At 46.6% G+C, this 23,789-nt stretch overlaps 1 protein-coding gene across 1 annotated transcript in view; it reads left to right on the plus strand.

The window, feature by feature from the left end:
* The first annotated feature begins 203 nt into the window (after positions 1-203).
* CCDC90B (coiled-coil domain containing 90B) overlaps positions 204-23,789 on the plus strand; it is a 39,625-nt gene continuing 16,039 nt past the window's right edge. The window contains exons 1-2 of the mRNA XM_066588146.1: positions 204-316; positions 695-817. Coding sequence (XP_066444243.1) covers positions 250-316; positions 695-817 — 190 coding nt within the window. The 5' untranslated portion in view covers positions 204-249. The remainder of the gene's footprint in view (positions 317-694; positions 818-23,789) is intronic.

Here is a 23,789-nt window from a genome sequence, read left to right on the forward strand (position 1 = left end):
GTGCTCAGATTTCCCCAACCTTCAGCAGTATCCATTGTTACTCCCCTGGAAAGTATTTACAGGCACAGGTAATAGGCGGGTTTACAGCCTCCCGTTTATCACTTCTACCGACGATCACTCTGCTTCCAGCACTCCAGGCCGTGAGGCTGCTCCTCACCAAGCAGAAGACTACAAGCCCCACAATGCTCAGCGGCGGCCCGGAAGTGACGCATCGGGAAGACTCGCGGGAGCCGGAGAAGCTGAGAGAGGATGAGAGCGGCTGCTTATAGCTGGACGGCTCAGCTGCTTACAGCAGCACAGAGGAGCTGCCGGCGAGGTGAGCGGCGCGGAGGAAGCTTCCAGAGATGCTTTTAAACTAGCTTTATTTAAACCTTGTCATTCGCACAGTCCTATGTAGCAGTGCTGCCCCCCAAGCAATATATATGGCTACCTTAAAGGGGCTTTGGCATTTGAGGTTTAGCATTGCTGCTGGTGGGGGGTCTGACTAGGGGGATAAAGGGGAGGGGTCTGACTGGTGGGACCCCCGATGCTGCGGTGACCCGTCTCCTGTTGTCTGTGACCTCCTATGAGGGAAGAGTCTCCGCCCACCCCCTCCTGAAATACTCTGTACTGCAGTGTGAGATGCGCCTCCTGCTGGCCATGAAGTGAGAAGTAGTCACAGCCATTCATAATGTTTTCTCTGTCTCCTTTGAAGGGTTTGCGGCGTCGGCACCGGTCCGGGCGAGTTATGATGTCCGGCAGGTGGAGATCACCCCGGCCGAGCAGCGGAGGCTGACGTTCGACACGCATGCGCTGGTGCGAGAGCTGGAGACCCATGGTGAGATATATCACTGGGGGAGAACCTCATGTCTGTACACAGTGACTCCAGCAGCACAATAGTGAGGGTAGCTCTGGAGTATAATACAGGATGTAACTCCGGATCAGTACAGGATAAGTAATGTATGTACACAGTGACTCCACTAGCAGAATAGTGAGTACAGCTCTGGAGTATAATACAGGATGTAACTCCGGATCAGTACAGGATAAGTAATGTATGTATACAGTGACTCCACCAGCAGAATAGTGAGTGCAGCTCTGGAGGGTAATACAGGATGTAACTCAGGAGCAGTACAGGATAAGTAATGTATGTACACAGTGACTCCACTAGCAGAATAGTGAGTGCAGCTCTGGAGGGTAATACAGGATGTAACTCAGGAGCAGTACAGGATAAGTAACGTATGTACACAGTGACTCCACCAGCAGAAGAGTGAGTGCAGCTCTGGAGTATAATACAGCATGTAACTTAGGATCAGTACAGGATAAGTAATGTATGTACACAGTGACTCCACCAGCAGAATAGTGAGTGCAGCTCTGGAGTATAATACAGCATGTAACACAGGATCAGTACAGGATAAGTAATGTATGTACACAGTGACTCCACCAGCAGAATAGTGAGTACAGCTCTGGAGTATAATGTAGGATGTAACTCCGGATCAGTACAGGATAAGTAATGTATGTACACAGTGAGTCCAGCAGCAGAATAGTGAGTACAGCTCTGGAGTATAATACAGGATGTAACTCAGGATCAGTACAGGATAAGTAATGTATGTACACAGTGACTCCACCAGCAGAATAGTGAGTGCAGCTCTGGAGTATAATACAGGATGTAACTCAGGATCAGTACAGGATAAGTAATGTATGTACACAGTGACTCCACCAGCAGAATAGTGAGTGCAGCTCTGGAGTATAATACAGGATGTAACTCAGGATCAGTACAGGATAAGTAATGTATGTACACAGTGACTCCACCAGCAGAATAGTGAGTGCAGCTCTGGAGTATAATACAGGATGTAACTCAGGATCAGTACAGGATAAGTAATGTATGTACACAGTGACTCCACCAGCAGAATAGTAAGTGCAGCTCTGGAGTATAATACAGGATGTAACTCAGGATCAATACAGGATAAGTAATGTATGTACACAATGACTCCACCAGCAGAATAGTGAGTGCAGCTCTGCAGTATAATACAGGATGTAACTCAGGATCAGTACAGGATAAGTAATGTATGTACACAGTGACTCCACCAGCAGAATAGTAAGTGCAGCTCTGGAGTATAATACAGGATGTAACTCAGGATCAGTACAGGATAAGGAATGTATGTACACAGTGCGTCCACCAGCAGAATAGTGAGTACAGCTCTGGAGTATAATACAGGATGTAACTCAGGAGCAGTACAGGATAAGTAATGTATGTACATGGTTACTTCACCAGCAGAATAGTGAGTGCAGCTCTGGGGTATAATACAGGATGTAACTCAGGATCAGTACAGGATAAGTACTCTATGTACACAGTGACTCCACCAGCAGAATAGTGAGTACAGCTCTGGGGTATAATACAGGATGTAACTCAGGATCAGTACAGAATAAGTAATGTATGTACACAGTGACTCCACCAGCAGAATAGTGAGTGCAGCTCTGGAGTATAATACAGGATGTAACTCAGGAGCAGTACAGGATAAGGAATGTATGTACACAGTGACTCCACCAGCAGAATAGGGAGTGCAGCTCTGGAGTATAATACAGGATGGAACTCAGGATCAGTACAGGATAAGTAATGTATGTACACAGTGACTCCACCAGCTGAATAGTGAGTGTTGCTCTGGAGTATAATACAGGATGTAACTCAGGATCAGTACAGGATAAGTAATGTATGTACACAGTGACCTCACCAGCAGAATAGTGAGTGCAGCTCTGGAGTATAATACAGGATGTAACTCAGGATCAGTACAGGATAAGTAATGTATGTACACAGTGACTCCACCAGCTGAATAGTGAGTGTTGCTCTGGAGTATAATACAGGATGTAACTCAGGATCAGTACAGGATAAGTAATGTATGTACACAGTGACTCCACTAGCAGAATAGTGAGTGCATCTCTGGAGGAAGGTTGTGTGTCTGAGAGCTCTGCTGGTTCCAGGGTGTGGTCTGCTTCTAGGGTGGAGACCTTGCTGAGAGCCCAGGAACAAGTGCACGTTTCTGGGCTACATTTGCCATGGAGTGCCGTGCTTCCCCCCTCCGGCTTCGGTCGAGAGGGGGGAGGAATGAACCCCAGGAGGGGAGAGGATCCAGTCGGGGTCCACGCAGCATCACCCAGACTCCCCGGGAGGATGTGGATTATAGGAAAACCCGAAGCCAAACTAAAGCCAAGGTGAGTGCTGCAAAGGCACCTACAAGTGTCAGCTGGGGAGAGCGCAGCAAAGGTGAATCTGTTACTGCTATGGCATCTCGGATAGCTGCCAACATAAAGGAATATAAAGAGGTTGGTAGGCAGCTGCAGAAGTATCGCAGGGAACTGCAGACTGCCCTGAGCGATCTAGACAAAGCCCCACAGGGAAGAAAAAAGATCGCTGCAGCAGAAAAAGTTAAAGCCTGCAAGGAGGCTGTGGACTTCTACAAGGAGGAGAGATATAGAATACTCCAAGCCAGCGGCCCATTTAAAGAGAAGCTCCTAAATGATGAGCGATTTGCTGGAATGGCGCACGTGAGCAGCGACAGCAGCTCAGACGAGTCGGAGGATCCACAGGAGGGGATGGCGATATGCTCTGGGGAGCAGCCGTCCCTACAGCAGGGGGGAACTGCAGGGAGCAGCATTCCTGCTGAGCAGGTTAGCCTGCCCCCCACATCGGAGGAGTCCAGTGCTGAGGACGCGGACAACGACAGCAGCAGCGGTGAGGGGGCCCTCATCATGCAGCAAATCATGCTGCAGGAGTCCCCAGAAAGAATGCACAATATGTACTTTGGTGACGACATGCCTGAAACATCGGCAAGCAAAAAGAAACAGAAAAAAAAGATGAAGACCACCGTGCAGGAGAGGTTTGTGTACGTCACCAAGCACTCCGGTCCGGCTGCAAAGTCAGATCGGGGTGCTAGCCCTGGTATACCCCTAGTCCCGGGCTCTGCAGTGGGTCCGGTGCAGGGGACTGGGGAAGAGAGGGTTAATGCGGCCCAAAACTCCATTTCTGCTTGTGCCAGTAGTGGGAATGGAGGCAATAAGGAGGCAGAGAAGGTCCGTGGGAAAGATGGAATGAGGGGTCGCGGCCAATCCGGAGGTGCTGATGGTTGCCCTCCAGTGGGAGGGGGGGGCAGTCCGGCATCAGGTTCCACCAGTGGCGGCTTGGCTGTCCCTCCTGTGTCCCTAAAACGCCTGTCAGGTGTAGAGGGGGCGCAGTGGGTGGTGGCCAAGTCTGCCGATCCTCCCACCCATCATGATGGTAACGTCATAACAAATAAGCAGGTAAAAAGAACGGCAAGTCCCAGAATGGCCGGGAAAATGGACGGAGCTAGAGCTGCAGGAACAGCTCCTACAGAGCATAATGTTGGACTTAAGGCTAACTCTTTCAGTGCTGGTCTCCAGCCTCATCCAGCTGGAAAGTGTAACATTAAGAAAAAAGGTGAAGCAGGTCCTGGTCCAACAAAAGGAAAATGTATGAATGATGTGAATGGGACAACCGTTAGTGCTACCGCTGCCCCTGCTCCCGCTTCCGCTCCCGCAGAGGCTTTGGGAGCTCAGGATGCCCCCAATCCCCCGGGAGGTATGACATCGGCTGTACAGGAGGGTGGGGCTTCGGGTAGTAGTCAGGGGGTGGGTCAGGATCCAGTCGCCCCTCCAGCGGCGACAACATCTGGTAGAAGTTATGCCAGTGTCGCCGCTGGAGGGAGGGGGGATGCGTCCTCCTCGTCTTTGGGCTCTGGGGACGGCGTTTTGCAACAGCGCCTCCTGGAGGCCTTGAGGAGGGGGGAGAGCTCAATGAATGTAGGGGGCAGAGTTGTGGATTTGTCTCTCTGGGTGGAGAGACATGGTCTTGGTGCCTTCCGAGAACAAAGGGGGGGGACCGTCTGGTCCCTGCCGACAACCGGGCAGGACATTGGCCGTAGGAATGTGGCTCGTCTTCAGTGGAGAGGCAATGACGCGTGCCCATCCAGGAGTAAGGTGGTGGAGCTTCTGCTGAAGATGGGTTTCAGGGCAAATGACATCTATGCCCTGATCCATCCTTATGGCACGTCTGAGTTCGACATCAGCTTTGCTCGCCCGGAGGGCCTGGAGCTCTTCTGGGGGAATTATGAGCTGATGAAGGACGAGCCCGGCTGGCGCGGTTTCGCTGCACAAGTGGTAACCCGCCAGACTGGAGTCAAGAGAGTGACCGTTTTGACTCGTAACGAGTCCCTCTCTTGTTACGACATCATGACTTGGATAAGTCGGTATGGAGAGGTGGTGGATATGCCCAATAAGAACCGGGACGAACACGGCATCTGGTCCGGAGCCTGGACGTTTATGGTAAAACTTAAGCGTTCAGGGAATTCGGTGGCCCACATACCATCCGCGGCCTTCCTTGGCAGGGATCGTATCTTGGCCTTCTACCAGGGGCAGCCGAAGCTCTGTCACAAGTGCGGCGACCCCACACATTTGAGTGCAGCCTGTAATGTCATCAAGTGCGCTCTGTGTGGCGAGGTAGGTCATCTTGCGGCATCTTGTACAGAGATTAGGTGTCACCTGTGTGGTGACCTCGGTCACCCATTCAGTCGCTGTCCGCGCTCTTTCGCCAATGCGGTCAGGGCCCCAGTGGAGGAGAGCCGTGAGGTTGCTTCTGCAGGGGAGGGGACCAGCAGAGGCGATGGGGCCCAGGAGCCAAGGAAGAACAAACATGCTGGGGCAGCCAAGCTAAGGCGCCAAGAGAAGCGCGGAAGGGGCAGGGAGCTGGTGGAAACCCAGGTGGCAGGTGGGTCAATGCTGGCCCCTGCTCCGGACGCAAATCATGTGGCTGAGGCTCCAGGGGATAGGGAGCTGGATGAGGAGGTCAGGAGGATCCAAAGGGAGGAGGCTGCCACTTATTCAGATTCTTCCCACTATGAAAGTGTGGGTGAGGGCAAGGATGAGTGGCAAAAGAAAAAGCGTAAGCAGGGCTCCAAGAAAATGAAAAAAAGGGAAGGGAAATCTTCCCCTGTAACGGGCCAGGTGCAGGAAGGCAATCCAAACTCTCCTCTTGTTGGGCTCTCCAACAGGTACCAAGCTCTCTCGTCCTCGGAGGGAGAGGTGCCTAGGACAAGCGTGGGGTCTACAGGGGGTGCTGAGCCTTCCTCTTGTGGGGGTTTGGTGACCTCCAGGGGGAGGGCTGGCCCAGAGCCCAGTGGCAAGGAGGACGAGGTTGAGGAGCCCCTTGCCATGGACCTTTCAGTGTCCAAGAAACGTGGCAAGGGGTCATCCTCAGACCCTGATGAGAAGGGGGGTGGGAAGAAGAAAGCCATCTAACTCGTTCACCAATGATGGCGGCACCCGCTCCGTTGACGCTGGCATCCATTAATGTTGCCAGCATTAAGTCTGATATGGCTAGATTTGCGGCCTTTGATTTTCTCGGCCGCGTTGAAGCCGACATTTTGTTTTTACAAGAGACCAGGCTGCCAAATTTGGCAGCTGTGCATAAGGCAAGGAAGGAATGGAGGTCTGGTCCATCTTACTGGTCTCTTGCGGCCGAGCCATATAGCGGAGTGGCGGTACTTTTTACCGCAGCGGTTGAATGCCGACGGGTTATTGAGTTAGAAATAGGGAGGTGCCTGATCCTGGATGTTCTCATGAAGGGACAAGAGCTTCGGCTAATCAACATCTACGGTCCCCAAACCAAGCGGGACCGCAAGGATCTCTTTATGAGGATCAAGCCGTACCTTTTTTCCAGTCGGCAGGTGATCTTTGGGGGTGACTTTAACGCAGTCACGAGGACCCGTGACAGGGGAGGCTCCCTAGGCAAGCTGACTTATGATAGCGTCGCGCTTAATAGCATAGCTAGCGAAGCTCGCCTGGTGGATGTCCACATCCGGCACACCCCAGGCCACGCGGGTTTCACCTATTATAGAGGCGAGTGCAGGTCTAGAATAGACAGGTTTTATTTGAAGGAGGAAGCCATCTCTTCACCAGTTTCTGTTGTTGAGGTGGAATTCTCCGACCACTGTCTGATTTTGTTTTCCCTGAATGTTGCAGAGACCCCCCGGATGGGTAGAGGCTTATGGAGGCTGAATTCATCACTCCTGGAGGAAGCAGAGATAAGACAGTCCTTTGAGGATTTTCTGCAGAGCCAGGTACCATTACTGGATCTTTGTAGCAGTAAGTCAGAGTGGTGGGAGATGTTCAAGATCAGGGCGGCGAGATTCTTCCGCCAGCTCTCTAGCCTCAGGAGCCTGAGTAAGTACCGTCTTTATCAGGGCCTGAGGAGGAAACTCGAGCATCTCGTCTCGACTGGAGGTAGCCGCGAGGAGATCTCCAGAGTGAAGTCTTTGCTCAAAGGGTGCCAGTATAATAGGCACGCATCTTTGGTTTTTGAGAGGGACTTCGGGAAGTACCACTCGCCCGACCCTTACAGAAACTGCAAGATGTCAGTGAATCGTAAAGTTGTCACTGGACTGATCGACGATACGGGATCTCTGAACAGGTCCAGATCAGGGATTCTGGAAGTCATCAGATCCTTCTACTCGCACCTTTTGGGAAAGAGGGATCTAGATCGAGATGTGATGTCGGCTTTCCTGGCTGAAGCTGTTCCTGAGCCAGGGGATGACATCTCCCTTAATGTTTTGACAGAGGAGATCAACATAGAGGAAGTTAAACTGGCGATTGATGGGCTTGCGCTCAAAAAATCGCCAGGACCGGATGGCTTAACATCTGAGTACTATAAGACCTTTAAGGACCTCTTGAGTCCCCTCTTGACTGAGGTTTTCAATGAGTGTCTTTCCTCGGACACTCTCCCAAAGTCAATGAGGAGGTCGGCTTTGATCCTTCTGTCAAAGGGTAAAGACTCGAGCCGTATTGAGAACTGGCGTCCCATAGCGCTTCTCAATGCGGACAGGAAGGTTCTGGCAAAAGTGCTGTTTAATCGGCTGGTCAAGTTTGCACCCCGGCTCCTCTCGGGCGCCCAGCATTGCTCTGTTCCAGGCCGTAGCACCTTTAGTGCTGTTCTAGGTGTCCGGGAGGCAGTGGAGCAGGGTAGGGCTGGTCACTGGGAGGGGTACTTGCTGTCCTTGGATCAGGCCAAAGCGTTTGATCGGGTTAATCACGAGTACCTCTGGTCTGTTCTTCTGAGATATGGCCTGCCAGTGGGGTTTGTCAATTGGCTCAAGACATTGTACGCGGGGGCTGAGACTTTCCCGCTAGTGAACGGTTGGGTCGGCCACCCATTTGAGGTTGGGTCTGGCGTCCGTCAGGGTTGTCCTCTGAGCCCCTTGCTGTACGTGTTTGCCATTGATCCTTTCCTTAGGATGATTGATGGTGGGCCTATGGCGGGGGTCGGGATGGATCGGGCGGTGCCGGAAGCCTCCCTCAGGGTGGCAGCGTACGCTGATGACGTCACCGTCTTTGTGTCCTCGAGGGGGGAGGCAGAGTACGTGATGGCAGAGGTTGATCGCTACTCGGAAGCATCCGGGTCCGGCATCAACTGGGATAAGTGCGAAAGTCTCTGGTTAGGAAGGGGAGATCCTACATTTAGTCTCCCGGACACCCTTCCAGTGCCCCAGGACTCGGCTAAAGTTCTTGGCATCAAATTTGGCCGGGGAGATTACCCCATGCAAAATTGGGTGGTCAGGCTCGATGGTGCCACTCAGAAGGTGGCCCAGTGGAAGGGTTGGTCTTTGACCCTTCGGGAAAGGGTTAACCTGATCAAAACATACCTGCTCCCTTTATTCATCTACCTGGGCAGCGTATGCATTTTGCCAGAGCCTCTCTGGACTCGGGTCTACAACCTGTTCTTCCTAATGTTGTGGGGGAACAGGTTGAACCTAATTAGGAGAGATGTCACATATCGCACGAGGAGACTAGGGGGGTTATCTATGGTCAACCCCGTGGTGTTTCTCGTAAACACCTTTGTTAAGATCAATATAGGCAACCTCTGGCAAGAGAGGGCTCCTCCGTGGGTATTCTCCTGTTGGGGATGGCTTCGGCCTTTCTTCCAGGAATGGGAGACTGGAGGGCGAGTGAAGGATCTTCGCACGCCGCACGGGCATCTTCCGGCTTACGCTACCGTGGTTCTGAAGATGATACGTCGGTGGGGTCTGGGGATGTGGGAGATCAGAACTCTGTCGAGGAAACTCCTCGATAAGAGGGTTCTGTTGACCCATTTCCAGAAGCCCCTGGCGCTCAAGGACTGCCCAAGTCGGGACCTGGAGGGAGGTTTACGTTTACTGAATTCTGACAGGATCCCCTTGAAGTTTTGGGACTTGACTTGGCGCTGTTTCCACGGGAGACTGTATGTAAGGGGCAACTTGAAGAGCAGGCCACTGGTGGATAGGGGTTGCCCCCGCCAGGAGTGCAGCAACGTACTGGAAAGCATGGAGCATTTCCTGCTTCAGTGTCCCTTTAATACAGAGGTGTACAAAGGGGTGGGAGCCTCCATTGGTTGGCCCAGGTTGGCACGCCTCTCGTATGCGGAATGGGTCTATGGGGCATTCGGGGACCTTGGTGGCAGGGACCGGTGCACTTTATTCTTAGTCAGCCTAGTGGTCAGGTTTCACATTTGGAACGCACGGTGTCTAGTTTCGACGGAAGAGAAAATCCTCCCCGCGGATGAGGTGAATAGGAACATCCTGGGTGACCTGGTGAAGGTGCGTTCTCTGGATTATGAGAGGTCGGGCACGACTAAGGCCTCTCTCCTATGGAGAGGGTTTGTATTCCGTTAGGGACAGTCTTCTTATTGTTAGGGTCTTTGTAGGGACAAAATAGGGAGAGGTAGGGACAGTTTCTCTGAGGGTAAGTTTTAGGGATGGAGTAGGGACATTGTAGGGACAGATTAACTATAGGGATAGTTTTTCTCTTTTTGGTCGGTGCCCGGCTTATCATATCCAGTCCTTGTGGAGGGCTGTGTGTGCCACTAGTAGAGTTTTTGTTTTTGGTCAAAGATAAAGTATGTACGGCTGCAGGTAACTGAACCTTAGGCTTTCGGGTATTAATATGTAGTGTTGGTTTGTAGTTGTGTAGTATAAGAGATGTTATATGTTATGTTATGTTTTGTTTTGTATATAGGGTTAGGGGTTATAGATAGGTTGGGTGGGGGTTTATTGGGGGGAGGGGGGGGGATTTATGCCTTAGCCGTAGCTTGACACGTCCCGGACAATGAACACTGGGCACGGACTGTTGGTGCGGGCGTGGCCCTCAGGCTGCGGCGGGCAGGGTGTGTGTATGCGGTGCAGCTCGGCTCGTCCTGGACATAGACTTTGAGCACGGACTTGGGATGCAGGCGTGGCTCCCAGGCTGCACCGTAGGGGGTTGTTTGGGGTGTGTGGTGGTTTGGTCTGGGTATAGGGCTAGTTTAGGATTATGTAAGGTTTTATTTTTGAGGTGGTGGGCATTAAAAAATTTTTAAAAAAAATATAAAAAAAAAAAAAAAAAAAAAAAAAAAATTAAAAAAAAAAATTTGCAAAAAAAAAAAAAAATTTAAAAAAAAAAATTACAAAAAAAAAAAAAAATTAAAAAATTAGGTATTGGGTTGTTCTTATTATTGTTATTATTACTTTTGTTAATGTTTGTATTATTGTTATTATATCATTGCTTCGGTTATTAGTCAATTTTTTGGGATTTCAGGCTGGATCCTGTGAGTTAGGGATGTTTTCTCACGTGTGTATATTGTTATATGTAGTATGTAGTGTATATGTATTGGTGAGGATGAGTGAGTGTAGTTTGGAGTGCAGGTTGGTGTAGTGTGCTGTGTGTAGTGTTTGGACCAGATGGACCTTTTTGCTTTTGTTCCTTTGTCCTGAAGTAAGGCAAAGTCCAGTTAACACAAGTGATGATTTGGTTTGGTTTTATGTTTATGTCTTTTATGCCAAATGAGCGATATTTATGTTCTGTTTATTGTTATGTTTTTCACTTTTATAATAAAAAGATCTACAGGATGTAACTCAGGAGCAGTACAGGATAAGTAATGTATGTACACAGTGACTCCACTAGCAGAATAGTGAGTGCAGCTCTGGAGGGTAATACAGGATGTAACTCAGGAGCAGTACAGGATAAGTAACGTATGTACACAGTGACTCCACCAGCAGAAGAGTGAGTGCAGCTCTGGAGTATAATACAGCATGTAACTTAGGATCAGTACAGGATAAGTAATGTATGTACACAGTGACTCCACCAGCAGAATAGTGAGTGCAGCTCTGGAGTATAATACAGCATGTAACACAGGATCAGTACAGGATAAGTAATGTATGTACACAGTGACTCCACCAGCAGAATAGTGAGTACAGCTCTGGAGTATAATGTAGGATGTAACTCCGGATCAGTACAGGATAAGTAATGTATGTACACAGTGAGTCCAGCAGCAGAATAGTGAGTACAGCTCTGGAGTATAATACAGGATGTAACTCAGGATCAGTACAGGATAAGTAATGTATGTACACAGTGACTCCACCAGCAGAATAGTGAGTGCAGCTCTGGAGTATAATACAGGATGTAACTCAGGATCAGTACAGGATAAGTAATGTATGTACACAGTGACTCCACCAGCAGAATAGTGAGTGCAGCTCTGGAGTATAATACAGGATGTAACTCAGGATCAGTACAGGATAAGTAATGTATGTACACAGTGACTCCACCAGCAGAATAGTGAGTGCAGCTCTGGAGTATAATACAGGATGTAACTCAGGATCAGTACAGGATAAGTAATGTATGTACACAGTGACTCCACCAGCAGAATAGTAAGTGCAGCTCTGGAGTATAATACAGGATGTAACTCAGGATCAATACAGGATAAGTAATGTATGTACACAATGACTCCACCAGCAGAATAGTGAGTGCAGCTCTGCAGTATAATACAGGATGTAACTCAGGATCAGTACAGGATAAGTAATGTATGTACACAGTGACTCCACCAGCAGAATAGTAAGTGCAGCTCTGGAGTATAATACAGGATGTAACTCAGGATCAGTACAGGATAAGGAATGTATGTACACAGTGCGTCCACCAGCAGAATAGTGAGTACAGCTCTGGAGTATAATACAGGATGTAACTCAGGAGCAGTACAGGATAAGTAATGTATGTACATGGTTACTTCACCAGCAGAATAGTGAGTGCAGCTCTGGGGTATAATACAGGATGTAACTCAGGATCAGTACAGGATAAGTACTCTATGTACACAGTGACTCCACCAGCAGAATAGTGAGTACAGCTCTGGGGTATAATACAGGATGTAACTCAGGATCAGTACAGAATAAGTAATGTATGTACACAGTGACTCCACCAGCAGAATAGTGAGTGCAGCTCTGGAGTATAATACAGGATGTAACTCAGGAGCAGTACAGGATAAGGAATGTATGTACACAGTGACTCCACCAGCAGAATAGGGAGTGCAGCTCTGGAGTATAATACAGGATGGAACTCAGGATCAGTACAGGATAAGTAATGTATGTACACAGTGACTCCACCAGCTGAATAGTGAGTGTTGCTCTGGAGTATAATACAGGATGTAACTCAGGATCAGTACAGGATAAGTAATGTATGTACACAGTGACCTCACCAGCAGAATAGTGAGTGCAGCTCTGGAGTATAATACAGGATGTAACTCAGGATCAGTACAGGATAAGTAATGTATGTACACAGTGACTCCACCAGCTGAATAGTGAGTGTTGCTCTGGAGTATAATACAGGATGTAACTCAGGATCAGTACAGGATAAGTAATGTATGTACACAGTGACTCCACCAGCAGAATAGTGAGTGTTGCTCTGGAGTATAATACAGGATGGAACTCGGGATCAGTACAGGATAAGTAATGTATGTACACAGTGACTCCACCAGCAGAATAGTGAGTACAGCTCTGGGGTATAATACAGGATGTAACTCAGGATCAGTACAGGATAAGTAATGTATGTACACAGTGACTCCACCAGCAGAATAGTGAGTGCAGCTCTGGAGTGTAATACTGGATGTAACTCAGGATCAGTACAGGATAAGTAATGTATGTACACAGTGACTCCACCAGCAGAATAGTGAGTGCAGCTCTGGAGTATAATACAGGATGTAACTCAGGATCAGTACAGGATAAGGAATGTATGTACACAGTGCGTCCACCAGCAGAATAGTGAGTACAGCTCTGGAGTATAATACAGGATGTAACTCAGGATCAGTACAGGATAAGTAATGTATGTACACAGTGACTCCACCAGCAGAATAGTGAGTGCAGCTCTGGAGTATAATACAGGATGTAACTCAGGATCAGTACAGGATAAGTAATGTATGTACACAGTGACTCCACCAGCAGAATAGTGAGTGCGGCTCTGGAGTATAATACAGGATGGAACTCGGGATCAGTACAGGATAAGTAATGTATGTACACAGTGACCTCACCAGCAGAATAGTGAGTGCGGGTCTGGAGTATAATACAGGATGTAACTCGGGAGCAGTACAGGATAAGTAATGTATGTACACAGTGACTCCACCAGCTGAATAGTGAGTGTTGCTCTGGAGTATAATACAGGATGTAACTCAGGATCAGTACAGGATAAGTAATGTATGTACACAGTGACCTCACCAGCAGAATAGTGAGTGCAGCTCTGGAGTATAATACAGGATGTAACTCAGGATCAGTACAGGATAAGTAATGTATGTACACAGTGACTCCACCAGCTGAATAGTGAGTGTTGCTCTGGAGTATAATACAGGATGTAACTCCGGATCAGTACAGGATAAGTAATGTATGTACACAGTGACTCCACTAGCAGAATAGTGAGTACAGCTCTGGAGTATAATACAGGATGTAACTCCGGATCAGTACAGGATAAGTAATGTATGTATACAGTGACTCCACCAGCAGAATAGTGAGTGCAGCTCTGGAGGGTAATACAGGATGTAACTCAGGAGCAGTACAGGATAAGTAATGTATGTACACAGTGACTCCACTAGCAGAATAGTGAGTGCAGCTCTGGAGGGTAATACAGGATGTAACTCAGGAGCAGTACAGGATAAGTAACGTATGTACACAGTGACTCCACCAGCAGAAGAGTGAGTGCAGCTCTGGAGTATAATACAGCATGTAACTTAGGATCAGTACAGGATAAGTAATGTATGTACACAGTGACTCCACCAGCAGAATAGTGAGTGCAGCTCTGGAGTATAATACAGCATGTAACACAGGATCAGTACAGGATAAGTAATGTATGTACACAGTGACTCCACCAGCAGAATAGTGAGTACAGCTCTGGAGTATAATGTAGGATGTAACTCCGGATCAGTACAGGATAAGTAATGTATGTACACAGTGAGTCCAGCAGCAGAATAGTGAGTACAGCTCTGGAGTATAATACAGGATGTAACTCAGGATCAGTACAGGATAAGTAATGTATGTACACAGTGACTCCACCAGCAGAATAGTGAGTGCAGCTCTGGAGTATAATACAGGATGTAACTCAGGATCAGTACAGGATAAGTAATGTATGTACACAGTGACTCCACCAGCAGAATAGTGAGTGCAGCTCTGGAGTATAATACAGGATGTAACTCAGGATCAGTACAGGATAAGTAATGTATGTACACAGTGACTCCACCAGCAGAATAGTGAGTGTTGCTCTGGAGTATAATACAGGATGGAACTCGGGATCAGTACAGGATAAGTAATGTATGTACACAGTGACTCCACCAGCAGAATAGTGAGTACAGCTCTGGGGTATAATACAGGATGTAACTCAGGATCAGTACAGAATAAGTAATGTATGTACACAGTGACTCCACCAGCAGAATAGTGAGTGCAGCTCTGGAGTATAATACAGGATGTAACTCAGGAGCAGTACAGGATAAGGAATGTATGTACACAGTGACTCCACCAGCAGAATAGGGAGTGCAGCTCTGGAGTATAATACAGGATGGAACTCAGGATCAGTACAGGATAAGTAATGTATGTACACAGTGACTCCACCAGCTGAATAGTGAGTGTTGCTCTGGAGTATAATACAGGATGTAACTCAGGATCAGTACAGGATAAGTAATGTATGTACACAGTGACTCCACCAGCAGAATAGTGAGTGCAGCTCTGGAGTATAATACAGGATGTAACTCAGGATCAGTACAGGATAAGGAATGTATGTACACAGTGACTCCACCAGCTGAATAGTGAGTGTTGCTCTGGAGTATAATACAGGATGTAACTCAGGATCAGTACAGGATAAGTAATGTATGTACACAGTGACTCCACCAGCAGAATAGTGAGTGTTGCTCTGGAGTATAATACAGGATGGAACTCGGGATCAGTACAGGATAAGTAATGTATGTACACAGTGACTCCACCAGCAGAATAGTGAGTACAGCTCTGGGGTATAATACAGGATGTAACTCAGGATCAGTACAGGATAAGTAATGTATGTACACAGTGACTCCACCAGCAGAATAGTGAGTGCAGCTCTGGAGTGTAATACTGGATGTAACTCAGGATCAGTACAGGATAAGTAATGTATGTACACAGTGACTCCACCAGCAGAATAGTGAGTGCAGCTCTGGAGTATAATACAGGATGTAACTCAGGATCAGTACAGGATAAGGAATGTATGTACACAGTGCGTCCACCAGCAGAATAGTGAGTACAGCTCTGGAGTATAATACAGGATGTAACTCAGGATCAGTACAGGATAAGTAATGTATGTACACAGTGACTCCACCAGCAGAATAGTGAGTGCAGCTCTGGAGTATAATACAGGATGTAACTCAGGATCAGTACAGGATAAGTAATGTATGTACACAGTGACTCCACCAGCAGAATAGTGAGTGCGGCTCTGGAGTATAATACAGGATGGAACTCGGGATCAGTACAGGATAAGTAATGTATGTACACAGTGACCTCACCAGCAGAATAGTGAGTGCAGCTCTGGAGTATAATACAGGATGTAACTCAGGATCAGTACAGGATAAGGAATGTATGTACACAGTGACTCCACCAGCAGAATAGTGAGTGTTGCTCTGGAGTATAATACAGGATGGAACTCGGGATCAGTACAGGATAAGTAATGTATGTACACAGTGACTCCTCCAGCAGAATAGTGAGTGTTGCTCTGGAGTATAATACAGGATGTAACTCAGGATCAGTACAGGATAAGTAATGTATGTACACAGTGAGTCCAGCAGCAGAATAGTGAGTACAGCTCTGGAGTATAATACAGGATGTAACTCAGGATCAGTACAGGATAAGTAATGTATGTACACAGTGACTCCACCAGCAGAATAGTGAGTGCAGCTCTGGAGTATAATACAGGATGTAACTCAGGATCAGTACAGGATAAGTAATGTATGTACACAGTGACTCCACCAGCAGAATAGTGAGTGCAGCTCTGGAGTATAATACAGGATGTAACTCAGGATCAGTACAGGATAAGTAATGTATGTACACAGTGACTCCACCAGCAGAATAGTGAGTGCAGCTCTGGAGTATAATACAGGATGTAACTCAGGATCAGTACAGGATAAGTAATGTATGTACACAGTGACTCCACCAGCAGAATAGTAAGTGCAGCTCTGGAGTATAATACAGGATGTAACTCAGGATCAATACAGGATAAGTAATGTATGTACACAATGACTCCACCAGCAGAATAGTGAGTGCAGCTCTGCAGTATAATACAGGATGTAACTCAGGATCAGTACAGGATAAGTAATGTATGTACACAGTGACTCCACCAGCAGAATAGTAAGTGCAGCTCTGGAGTATAATACAGGATGTAACTCAGGATCAGTACAGGATAAGGAATGTATGTACACAGTGCGTCCACCAGCAGAATAGTGAGTACAGCTCTGGAGTATAATACAGGATGTAACTCAGGAGCAGTACAGGATAAGTAATGTATGTACATGGTTACTTCACCAGCAGAATAGTGAGTGCAGCTCTGGGGTATAATACAGGATGTAACTCAGGATCAGTACAGGATAAGTACTCTATGTACACAGTGACTCCACCAGCAGAATAGTGAGTACAGCTCTGGGGTATAATACAGGATGTAACTCAGGATCAGTACAGAATAAGTAATGTATGTACACAGTGACTCCACCAGCAGAATAGTGAGTGCAGCTCTGGAGTATAATACAGGATGTAACTCAGGAGCAGTACAGGATAAGGAATGTATGTACACAGTGACTCCACCAGCAGAATAGGGAGTGCAGCTCTGGAGTATAATACAGGATGGAACTCAGGATCAGTACAGGATAAGTAATGTATGTACACAGTGACTCCACCAGCTGAATAGTGAGTGTTGCTCTGGAGTATAATACAGGATGTAACTCAGGATCAGTACAGGATAAGTAATGTATGTACACAGTGACCTCACCAGCAGAATAGTGAGTGCAGCTCTGGAGTATAATACAGGATGTAACTCAGGATCAGTACAGGATAAGTAATGTATGTACACAGTGACTCCACCAGCTGAATAGTGAGTGTTGCTCTGGAGTATAATACAGGATGTAACTCAGGATCAGTACAGGATAAGTAATGTATGTACACAGTGACTCCACCAGCAGAATAGTGAGTGCAGCTCTGGAGTATAATACAGGATGTAACTCAGGATCAGTACAGGATAAGGAATGTATGTACACAGTGCGTCCACCAGCAGAATAGTGAGTACAGCTCTGGAGTATAATACAGGATGTAACTCAGGATCAGTACAGGATAAGTAATGTATGTACACAGTGACTCCACCAGCAGAATAGTGAGTGCAGCTCTGGAGTATAATACAGGATGTAACTCAGGATCAGTACAGGATAAGTAATGTATGTACACAGTGACTCCACCAGCAGAATAGTGAGTGCGGCTCTGGAGTATAATACAGGATGGAACTCGGGATCAGTACAGGATAAGTAATGTATGTACACAGTGACCTCACCAGCAGAATAGTGAGTGCGGGTCTGGAGTATAATACAGGATGTAACTCGGGAGCAGTACAGGATAAGTAATGTATGTACACAGTGACTCCACCAGCTGAATAGTGAGTGTTGCTCTGGAGTATAATACAGGATGTAACTCAGGATCAGTACAGGATAAGTAATGTATGTACACAGTGACCTCACCAGCAGAATAGTGAGTGCAGCTCTGGAGTATAATACAGGATGTAACTCAGGATCAGTACAGGATAAGTAATGTATGTACACAGTGACTCCACCAGCTGAATAGTGAGTGTTGCTCTGGAGTATAATACAGGATGTAACTCCGGATCAGTACAGGATAAGTAATGTATGTACACAGTGACTCCACTAGCAGAATAGTGAGTACAGCTCTGGAGTATAATACAGGATGTAACTCCGGATCAGTACAGGATAAGTAATGTATGTATACAGTGACTCCACCAGCAGAATAGTGAGTGCAGCTCTGGAGGGTAATACAGGATGTAACTCAGGAGCAGTACAGGATAAGTAATGTATGTACACAGTGACTCCACTAGCAGAATAGTGAGTGCAGCTCTGGAGGGTAATACAGGATGTAACTCAGGAGCAGTACAGGATAAGTAACGTATGTACACAGTGACTCCACCAGCAGAAGAGTGAGTGCAGCTCTGGAGTATAATACAGCATGTAACTTAGGATCAGTACAGGATAAGTAATGTATGTACACAGTGACTCCACCAGCAGAATAGTGAGTGCAGCTCTGGAGTATAATACAGCATGTAACACAGGATCAGTACAGGATAAGTAATGTATGTACACAGTGACTCCACCAGCAGAATAGTGAGTACAGCTCTGGAGTATAATGTAGGATGTAACTCCGGATCAGTACAGGATAAGTAATGTATGTACACAGTGAGTCCAGCAGCAGAATAGTGAGTACAGCTCTGGAGTATAATACAGGATGTAACTCAGGATCAGTACAGGATAAGTAATGTATGTACACAGTGACTCCACCAGCAGAATAGTGAGTGCAGCTCTGGAGTATAATACAGGATGTAACTCAGGATCAGTACAGGATAAGTAATGTATGTACACAGTGACTCCACCAGCAGAATAGTGAGTGCAGCTCTGGAGTATAATACAGGATGTAACTCAGGATCAGTACAGGATAAGTAATGTATGTACACAGTGACTCCACCAGCAGAATAGTGAGTGCAGCTCTGGAGTATAATACAGGATGTAACTCAGGATCAGTACAGGATAAGTAATGTATGTACACAGTGACTCCACCAGCAGAATAGTAAGTGCAGCTCTGGAGTATAATACAGGATGTAACTCAGGATCAATACAGGATAAGTAATGTATGTACACAATGACTCCACCAGCAGAATAGTGAGTGCAGCTCTGCAGTATAATACAGGATGTAACTCAGGATCAGTACAGGATAAGTAATGTATGTACACAGTGACTCCACCAGCAGAATAGTAAGTGCAGCTCTGGAGTATAATACAGGATGTAACTCAGGATCAGTACAGGATAAGGAATGTATGTACACAGTGCGTCCACCAGCAGAATAGTGAGTACAGCTCTGGAGTATAATACAGGATGTAACTCAGGAGCAGTACAGGATAAGTAATGTATGTACATGGTTACTTCACCAGCAGAATAGTGAGTGCAGCTCTGGGGTATAATACAGGATGTAACTCAGGATCAGTACAGGATAAGTACTCTATGTACACAGTGACTCCACCAGCAGAATAGTGAGTACAGCTCTGGGGTATAATACAGGATGTAACTCAGGATCAGTACAGAATAAGTAATGTATGTACACAGTGACTCCACCAGCAGAATAGTGAGTGCAGCTCTGGAGTATAATACAGGATGTAACTCAGGAGCAGTACAGGATAAGGAATGTATGTACACAGTGACTCCACCAGCAGAATAGGGAGTGCAGCTCTGGAGTATAATACAGGATGGAACTCAGGATCAGTACAGGATAAGTAATGTATGTACACAGTGACTCCACCAGCTGAATAGTGAGTGTTGCTCTGGAGTATAATACAGGATGTAACTCAGGATCAGTACAGGATAAGTAATGTATGTACACAGTGACCTCACCAGCAGAATAGTGAGTGCAGCTCTGGAGTATAATACAGGATGTAACTCAGGATCAGTACAGGATAAGTAATGTATGTACACAGTGACTCCACCAGCTGAATAGTGAGTGTTGCTCTGGAGTATAATACAGGATGTAACTCAGGATCAGTACAGGATAAGTAATGTATGTACACAGTGACTCCACCAGCAGAATAGTGAGTGTTGCTCTGGAGTATAATACAGGATGGAACTCGGGATCAGTACAGGATAAGTAATGTATGTACACAGTGACTCCACCAGCAGAATAGTGAGTACAGCTCTGGGGTATAATACAGGATGTAACTCAGGATCAGTACAGGATAAGTAATGTATGTACACAGTGACTCCACCAGCAGAATAGTGAGTGCAGCTCTGGAGTGTAATACTGGATGTAACTCAGGATCAGTACAGGATAAGTAATGTATGTACACAGTGACTCCACCAGCAGAATAGTGAGTGCAGCTCTGGAGTATAATACAGGATGTAACTCAGGATCAGTACAGGATAAGGAATGTATGTACACAGTGCGTCCACCAGCAGAATAGTGAGTACAGCTCTGGAGTATAATACAGGATGTAACTCAGGATCAGTACAGGATAAGTAATGTATGTACACAGTGACTCCACCAGCAGAATAGTGAGTGCAGCTCTGGAGTATAATACAGGATGTAACTCAGGATCAGTACAGGATAAGTAATGTATGTACACAGTGACTCCACCAGCAGAATAGTGAGTGCGGCTCTGGAGTATAATACAGGATGGAACTCGGGATCAGTACAGGATAAGTAATGTATGTACACAGTGACCTCACCAGCAGAATAGTGAGTGCGGGTCTGGAGTATAATACAGGATGTAACTCGGGAGCAGTACAGGATAAGTAATGTATGTACACAGTGACTCCACCAGCTGAATAGTGAGTGTTGCTCTGGAGTATAATACAGGATGTAACTCAGGATCAGTACAGGATAAGTAATGTATGTACACAGTGACCTCACCAGCAGAATAGTGAGTGCAGCTCTGGAGTATAATACAGGATGTAACTCAGGAGCAGTACAGGATAAGGAATGTATGTACACAGTGACTCCACCAGCAGAATAGTGAGTACAGCTCTGGGGTATAATACAGGATGTAACTCAGGATCAGTACAGGATAAGTAATGTATGTACACAGTGACTCCACCAGCAGAATAGTGAGTGTTGCTCTGGAGTATAATACAGGATGGAACTCGGGATCAGTACAGGATAAGTAATGTATGTACACAGTGACTCCACCAGCAGAATAGTGAGTACAGCTCTGGGGTATAATACAGGATGTAACTCAGGATCAGTACAGGATAAGTAATGTATGTATACAGTGACTCCACCAGCAGAATAGTGAGTGCAGCTCTGGAGTGTAATACTGGATGTAACTCAGGATCAGTACAGGATAAGTAATGTATGTACACAGTGACTCCACCAGCAGAATAGTGAGTGCAGCTCTGGAGTATAATACAGGATGTAACTCAGGAGCAGTACAGGATAAGGAATGTATGTACACAGTGACTCCACCAGCAGAATAGGGAGTGCAGCTCTGGAGTATAATACAGGATGGAACTCAGGATCAGTACAGCATAAGTAATGTATGTACACAGTGACTCCACCAGCAGAATAGTGAGTGCGGCTCTGGAATATAATACAGGATGGAACTCGGGATCAGTACAGGATAAGTAATGTATGTACACAGTGACCTCACCAGCAGAATAGTGAGTACAGCTCTGGAGTATAATACAGGATGTAACTCAGGATCAGTACAGGATAAGTAATGTATGTACACAGTGACTCCACCAGCAGAATAGTGAGTGTTGCTCTGGAGTATAATACAGGATGGAACTCGGGATCAGTACAGGATAAGTAATGTATGTACACAGTGACTCCACCAGCAGAATAGTGAGTGCAGCTCTGGAGTATAATACAGGATGTAACTCAGGATCAGTACAGGATAAGTAATGTATGTACACAGTGACTCCACCAGCTGAATAGTGAGTGTTGCTCTGGAGTATAATACAGGATGGAACTCAGGATCAGTACAGGATAAGTAATGTATGTACACAGTGACTCCAGCAGCAGAATAGTGAGTGCAGCTCTGGAGTATAATACAGGATGTAACTCAGGAGCAGTACAGGATAAGGAATGTATGTACACAGTGACTCCACCAGCAGAATAGTGAGTGCAGCTCTGGAGTATAATACAGGATGTAACTCAGGATCAGTACAGGATAAGGAATGTATGTACACAGTGACTCCACCAGCAGAATAGTGAGTGTTGCTCTGGAGTATAATACAGGATGGAACTCGGGATCAGTACAGGATAAGTAATGTATGTACACAGTGACTCCTCCAGCAGAATAGTGAGTGTTGCTCTGGAGTATAATACAGGATGTAACTCAGGATCAGTACAGGATAAGTAATGTATGTACACAGTGACTCTACTAGTAGAATAGTGAGTGCAGCTCTGGAGTATAATACAGGATGGCACTCGGGATCAGTACAGGATAAGTAATGTATGTACACAGTGACTCCACCAGCAGAATAGTGAGTGTTGCTCTGGAGTATAATACAGGATGTAACTCAGGATCAGTACAGGATAAGGAATGTATGTACACAGTGACTCCACCAGCAGAATAGTGAGTGTTGCTCTGGAGTATAATACAGGATGGAACTCGGGATCAGTACAGGATAAGTAATGTATGTACACAGTGACTCCACCAGCAGAATAGTGAGTGTTGCTCTGGAGTATAATACAGGATGGAACTCGGGATCAGTACAGGATAAGTAATGTATGTACACAGTGACTCCTCCAGCAGAATAGTGAGTGTTGCTCTGGAGTATAATACAGGATGTAACTCAGGATCAGTACAGGATAAGTAATGTATGTACACAGTGACTCTACTAGTAGAATAGTGAGTGCAGCTCTGGAGTATAATACAGGATGGAACTCGGGATCAGTACAGGATAAGTAATGTATGTACACAGTGACTCCACCAGCAGAATAGTGAGTGTTGCTCTGGAGTATAATACAGGATGTAACTCAGGATCAGTACAGGATAAGGAATGTATGTACACAGTGACTCCACCAGCAGAATAGTGAGTGTTGCTCTGGAGTATAATACAGGATGGAACTCGGGATCAGTACAGGATAAGTAATGTATGTACACAGTGACTCCACCAGCAGAATAGTGAGTGTTGCTCTGGAGTATAATACAGGATGTAACTCAGGATCAGTACAGGATAAGTAATGTATGTACACAGTGACTCTACTAGTAGAATAGTGAGTGCAGCTCTGGAGTATAATACAGGATGGAACTCGGGATCAGTACAGGATAAGTAATGTATGTACACAGTGACTCCACCAGCAGAATAGTGAGTGTTGCTCTGGAGTATAATACAGGATGTAACTCAGGATCAGTACAGGATAAGTAATGTATGTACACAGTGACTCCACCAGCAGAATAGTGAGTGCAGCTCTGGAGTATAATACAGGATGTAACTCAGGATCAGTACAGGATAAGTAATGTATGTACACAGTGACTCCACCAGCAGAATAGAATTACGCATAGAATTACATTTGCACACAGCCGGCCTTAGCCTTATGTCTCCAGCCGGTGATCTTTTGGTGCTATATCATCGGGTCTATGAAATCGCACGGTCCCTTGTAAGACCTCCTTGAGCCGTCGTCCTCCTCCCGTCACGTCGTTCAGCCTTCTCCTAGTGGCCATCTGGCCCGCTGGGCGACGTCCTTTATGGCCGCCATTACAGCTTCTGCAGC

Source organism: Eleutherodactylus coqui, chromosome 1 (genome assembly GCF_035609145.1).
Source record: "Eleutherodactylus coqui strain aEleCoq1 chromosome 1, aEleCoq1.hap1, whole genome shotgun sequence".
NCBI classification, from domain to species: domain Eukaryota; kingdom Metazoa; phylum Chordata; class Amphibia; order Anura; family Eleutherodactylidae; genus Eleutherodactylus; species Eleutherodactylus coqui.